The following is a 6,592-nucleotide window of genomic DNA, read 5'->3' as shown; positions in this document are numbered from 1 at the left end:
GTCAGAGGAATACAAAGCAATACAAGGAATACAAGGAAAAATACAAGAAAACTGTATAGACACAATAGGGTAGTTGCACATATGAACCACAGCACTTGTAACAGCATGTATAAGACCTGTACAAACCCAAGCCACACAAAAACTAAGCATTAATGGGGGAAATGGTCACTCTCTAGCCCTAGCTGAATATGTATTGGCAATTGATAGCTGCTAGGAAAGGAAGACTCAGTTTTCTTTACTGGTGTGATGTCTGGCAGGGTGAACAGACCCCAAAGGATAGACCCACCCTCAAGAGCATTTGGGAAACACAGACTAGACTTGATAATCCTCTAAAAAAAGAACAATAGAGGACATGAATTGGGGGTAGTAAGGTCAAGGTGAAGATGAGGCAGGGTGTCTGAATGTGATCAAAATACAATGCATGAAATTTTTGAAGAATCAATAAAAATATTTTTAAAAAGAAAGACCAATCTTTCTGCTTCTACCTCCCAAATACTCAGATTACTTGTAGATATAGTCTACCATGTCCAGCTTTCAGTCAAGTGCAGAGATGTGCACCATGGCACTCATCTGCTCAAAACCCTACAGTGTCTCTACTTCATTTAGAGCAAAACCTAGAATCTTTACAGTCTTACTTTCCCTCTGCATATGTACCTTATCTACTCTTTAATCACAAGGTTTTCCTTACTATTTCTCCAACAGAAGATAAACTTGCTCTCTTTATCCTCTCTTCATGACATGATCCATCAATTCTTATAATTTACTTAAATGTTATTTCTAAATGAAGTTCCTGGAGACCATTACATTTAAGATTGCCGCACCTCTCCTGCATTCCCTATCATCTTTCACATTCTTTTTCTTCACAGATGTTATTACTGTTTGACATACCATAAAAATTAATTACTTAATAATGTTCCATTAAAATACAAGGTAAGGGCTTGACAAGATGATTTAGCTAATAAAGGCACTTGCTGCCAAGCCTGAAAATCTGAGTTCGATCCCCAGGACCTACGTGATGGAAGGTGAGAACTGACTCCTGCAAGTTTTTCTCTGACCTACACACACACACACACACACACACACACACACACACACACTCATGCACGTGTTCAAAGTAAATGTAAATCAATGTAAAAATATCAAAAATAGAATACAAGCTTAATAAAGTCAGAAGCTTTATTTACTACTGACATCTCCACATACAGTACAGTACTTAGTCCTCAATAAATGTTTGTTCTTCTGTTCTCCCCACTATGGATAGTAGAAGTCTTCACTGCTTTGACCTGATCCTGGGACCAGTTGGTAGAATGAAATGTTCAGACCACAAAATCTGCTGGAGAAAAATCAAGGAGATGAAGATCAAAAACATCTGTTTTCTGGTGGGGTGCTGGCTTGTGTGACAGTATGAGTCATCTTAAAGGCAATGTAGGCTTCTGTGCTTTGAAGCAACCCAGGAGGAGAGCATGCTGGTCATTCTTAGGATTCTAGGTTCCTTGGGATCTTAAAAAACTTGAGTTCTGGGACTGGAGAAATGGCTCAATGTTTAGGAACACTTGTTCCTCTTTCAGAGGACGTGAGGTCAGTTTCCAACACCCATATTAGGCTGCTAATAACCTCCTTTACCTTCAGTTACTCCAGGGGATCTGACACTCTCATCTAGCCTCTATGTGTACCTGCACGCACAAGATATATATATATATTAGATTAAAACCTTGAGTTCTGCTGGAAACTGAATCCTTTGGTACCTAAGCCTGAAGGGAGGGAAGCACCTGGATAAGAGTTTTCTTGAGACCACATCTATCTTCATGTCCTTCCTGTCCCCTAATGCATGCCTTTGTTCCCTCATATCACTTTACCCTGAAAGGGTATAAAAATATGACTATGCCTGCTATGTTCAAAGCTCCCATTCAAACAGATACTATGAATGTTCTTCACACAAACCTGCATAAACCAATACGCAACCTTCTACTGTCAGTGAATTAGCAGTCAATCACACTAGTGCTGAGTCCTGAGGTACTGACAGAGCTGTGGCTGGAATCCCTGGTGTTGAAGTGATGGTACCCATCATTCCGGCCTGGATGCTTTTGGAAATACTTGTTGAAAAAGTCACATGTGTGCCACAATCAACAGTTGGCATCATTGGCATGATAGAATGAACAGAACTCAAAACTCTATGCCGTCTGATTTTCCCTGGCTGCCTCAGCTTTGCCAGCACTGCTCATGTGTAAATTCATCATACTAAGGAAGTTCCTTAACTTCCTTTGTTGGTTGAAGATGAGGAGGTTAGTGTGTTTCTTTAGAAATTTAAAATCTGGAATAACATCAAAAAGGCCTATGCTTTTCAACAAGTGAGAGCTGTCAAGAGCAAAATGAGAAATCATTAATGTATCCAGTGCAGGGTCCCCTGCATCATCTTTAATGAAGGCAACAGCACCATTAAAGCCTTTGAAAACATCCCTAGAATTGCTCTGCCTAGTGTAAGCAAACTGAACATTTTGAAACTTGCTGCTAGTAAGCATGGAAGACATTTCTGCATTTGGACTTAAAAGTGCTTTCTGGATGTCAGATGAATTGTATGCCACTTGGTATAAAACTGTTTTCCTTAAGAGTAACTATAACTTCCACATGTACAACATGAATAATGCAGACCTCAACAGAATCTTGAAAACCCAGAGATACAAAGAGCCCTTCAAGTACCAACCAAGAGGATTCATCAGACTCCTGAACATGAATCTCCTGAAGAACTTGCAAATTATGGTGCAGCTAAACCCATTATCAGAGATCCAGCCACAGAACACCATTGTTCAGCAAGTCATAAATTACAAAGTCCAGATAAAGAAAGTGGTGGTGGCAGAAAAGCCAAATCAGATGGGAAGCGGGCTGTAGAGAAGGGGCTAGTTAGAGAAGGAGTTCAAAGAAAGCAGTACAGAGAGTACAGAAAATGTGGTGCAGAGAGGGGTGAAAAAAAGGTGTGCAAAGCAGGGGCTGCAAAGAAGGCACAGAAAATGGGGTGCAGAGAAGGCAGTGCCTAGAAGGGGTCTGCAGGTCACAAGTTGGTAGAGAGATAAAAAAGAAAGAAAACTGTTGGTGTTAGGAACCTAAAAAGACCTTTGGGGAAAAATCTGCAGCTACAAAGAAACCAACCAGCAAAATTGAAGCTTACCACAGAAGAAAGTAAGTCTGCTATACAAACTATTAAAATCGGTTTTATTCCATAAAGATGAAATAATTCAGGACAGCTTGCTTGAGTGAAACCCTGATCAAGAATGCTATGAAAAAGGTGTTTGTTGAGTAAATTAATGACTGTAGTCATCTCATAGTTGTAGGAAGCACGAGTCAAGCCATTCCTATCCTTTGTCTCAGTGAATCCTGCTTTATGTAGTAGATACAATTAGGATTTCTATTTTAAAAGGGTGACAGAGTCTGGGGGATATAGAGCAGTGGTAAAGAGCTTACCTGGTTTGTGTTTTTGAAAGGAAATCACAAGTCTGCTGGAGCTGCCATGGATTTCAGACTGCAAGAACTCTGGCCCCTTGGGGCACCAACTTTGGGGCAGAAGTGATGCTTCCCAGAAGGACATACTTAAGTTGAGCATATTAAGACGCAATTAGGAGAATCCACTATCCACACTGTTTCTTTCCCCCTCTCTCCCCCTTTTCTCTCTGCTTCCCTTTTTCTTAGCCTATATTTTCATCATTCTTTAATTTCTGCATATTTGTCAAACATCCAACTAACTCAACGCGTCATCTCCTGGAGTATAACTTTAGGAAGGCAAAATAGAAAATTTTGTCTCTTACTGCTGTAATCCCCAGTGCCTACAACAGTCCCTGACACACTGTAGATGTTGAATATAAAGTTGTGAAACAAATATCTGTCCTTGGAAACAAAGCCCTCCTCCTTTACAATGCCATCATGGGTCAGTGTCAGGTGGAAAATCCCAATCCCTACCAGGAAGTGTGGGAACAGAGAGGGTTCAGGCTGGCCTCAGGAAGATCAGTGAAAGGGAGGCCTCAATATTAGGACAGCAGGATTTTGCCTGCTTCCTATCCTCAATCTCATTTTGGATGAACTGGTCAGAAATCCCTTGGGGAACTACCGCCTCCAAAAGTGCTGGTGTGCTGATGATCCAAGGCTGGGAGCTCTGGGAGAGGATGAATAGAATGAACACGTTCCTGTGAAAGTGAACTGGCCCTTCATTTGGATGCAAATGCTATGTAAAAGCCTGAAGCCCCTTGACGTCAGCCCAGTCACTGATGGCCTTTCTACAACCCGGCTACCAGTCACCTGGAAACCGTCTGGGAAGGAACCGAGCGATGAAGTAGTCTGAGGCTCAGAGAGGAGCTTGCTGCGCAGCTACGCGCTGACCAGTTGATTCTCTGTCTCATCTCAAAGTCTGGTAGGGACCTCAGGATGGCTTAGGGGCCAACTTTTTCTACACAAACCACCATGTATGGAAGCTGCCTTTTGGAGAAAGAAGCAGGCATGTACCCAGGCACTCTTAGGAGCCCTGGAGGAAGCAGCACAGCCGGGGTAGGCACCTCTGGGGGTGGTGGGAGTCCCCTGCCAGTCTCCAACTTCGCTGCTGCTCCGTCTTACCCGCACTATCTGGGGTATCCTCATATGCCCAGCATGAATCCTCATGGACCATTGCTGGGGGCCTGGAGCTCACCCTACAGTCCGCCCGGAGAAGACTGGAGTACATACCCCGGGCCGTCCAATACAATGGGCACAGTGCCCATGAACGACATGACCTCGAACTCCCCAGCTTTCGGCTCTCTAGACTACAGCAACCTGGGCCCCACTGGCGGCGGAAGCGGCAGCGGTAGTCTGCCAGCCCTGGCCAGCGGGTCACTGGTGTCCATCGACTCCGGCACCGCGGACACCAGTTCTCCCAGCAGAAGCCGTCACAGCCCCTATGCATGGATGCGCAAAACGGTGCAGGTGACTGGTGAGTAATCTATTCCCGCACTTTTCCCTCCTTCTCTCTACTCTTGATCTGTCCGCCCTCTTACGCCAAAGGGCCCTCCCAGGAGAGTTCAGCTGAGAAACCCCCTGCGTAGCTGGCTGGCGCGTTAAGTACCTCCCTCGTTTGCGCCTAGGCTCAAATTCAACTGCATGTAGCGCTGGGAACCAAACCTCCCCTAGGGGGCCGGTTTTCACCATTCCCTGATCAATCCAGAGACTGAGAGCACGGACAGTGCGCATATGAGCTACAAAGACCAGGATCCACCTTTGTAGTTGCCCAGATGGAAAAACAGATGCACGGAAAGCTCAACGGGTAAATGAAGTGAGAGGACAGTTATGATTGTCCCGATGTTCAGCCACTGGCGCTTGCCGGTTCCATTTCCAAATCTTTCCCCATCCCAGGTGCCTGTTCTTGCCGAAAGCTGAGGGAAGTTCAGCTTATTGGGTTCACGGTCCTTGGATTGTAACCGACTGTCCAGTATAGCTACAAAGACTTCGATGGCAAAGAGGCTTCATTACACAGGTCTCCCAAGGAAGCTGTAACTTCCTTCGTCCAAATTGGCAGTAGCGAGTTGGTCTCAAGCCCATCCCCTTCTTCCACCTTCCTTTCCCACTAAGGGAAACGTTGACGTGGGCGAGGTTGCAGCACTGAACTGACACGAAATACTCGAAACAACCCTCACACCTGCCAGGCACACACCAATGCGAATATCATTAACCCCTGCACTCAGTGGCTAAAGCCTTCATCGCTAGTCCAGCAGGCGTCCAGGACTTGCAGGGGCAGAATGCAAGTCTGCGACAGGGATAACACCCTAAAAGGCACAACAAGGAGTCCAGGCTAACGTCTAACGCCGCCAGCCAGCAAGCCGGTGGGCAATCCCTGGGGGCTGCGAGCTGGGGGTGGGGGGTGAGGATCACGGAGAAAGTGGGGACTTAACTTTAATCTTGGTAGAGGGGTGACACGTTTGTTTTCACTTATGGTTGTTCTTTTACTCTCTTATGTTATTCCACTCCTAGTCCTTGTCATCAGAGATTAGTAAGATTTTACTTTATCAGTTTAATTTCTCTGGGGAGACAATGACATTTGAATAGCATTTGCCCACAATAATTATGCTCCTGTTCACAGATCTACATTTCTCTCTCCTCCAAAAAACAAAGGTAGGAGGGTGGAAAGGTACCAATTTTTACCTTTAAGAGAATTTTCAGACAGCAAAAGGAAGTTCCAGTTGACATTACCATGGTAGAAAGTCCAAATTAAAAGTAGAGCTTAAGGCCTTGCCTCTAAAGCATTTGGGGGTAAAACAACATTAAAAAGAAAACATGGGTGAGTCAGACATGTAGGATAGAAAATGAGGTTAGGGTGGCACATTCCCAGAGCTGTTGTTACATATAATCTTGTGTTGTAATTAACATCCATCCATTAAAATCTGATACTGAACAGCAAACATACACCAAGAAAAGACAGAAAAGAAACTGATCTTTGTCTAGGATTCTATTTTGAAACACTTCTTTGGAAGAATGTCACTGATTTGTTGTTTAGAATAGAAAACAATGAAAGGAAAATGACAAGATAAGAAAATTATGCCGAGTGATGAATTTTACACTTATGAGGGAAAATGTAACTTTT

General features: G+C 44.1%; 1 protein-coding gene and 1 pseudogene across 1 annotated transcript in view; both read left to right on the top strand.

Annotated features, from left to right (window-relative positions):
- The first annotated feature begins 1,824 nt into the window (after positions 1 to 1,824).
- LOC103747944 lies at positions 1,825 to 2,886 on the top strand (annotated as a pseudogene).
- A 1,560-nt stretch (positions 2,887 to 4,446) lies between these two features.
- Cdx4 (caudal type homeobox 4) overlaps positions 4,447 to 6,592 on the top strand; it is a 7,674-nt gene continuing 5,528 nt past the window's right edge. Inside the window, exon 1 of the mRNA XM_008850476.1 lies at positions 4,447 to 4,948. Within this exon, the coding sequence (XP_008848698.1) occupies positions 4,447 to 4,948 (502 nt within the window). The remainder of the gene's footprint in view (positions 4,949 to 6,592) is intronic.

The sequence above is a fragment of the Nannospalax galili genome, unplaced genomic scaffold (assembly GCF_000622305.1).
Source record: "Nannospalax galili isolate Female #2095 unplaced genomic scaffold, S.galili_v1.0 scaffold365, whole genome shotgun sequence".
Classification (NCBI taxonomy): domain Eukaryota; kingdom Metazoa; phylum Chordata; class Mammalia; order Rodentia; family Spalacidae; genus Nannospalax; species Nannospalax galili.
The sequence above is the reverse complement of the archived record's forward strand: the minus strand, read 5'-3'. Positions and strand labels throughout refer to the sequence as shown.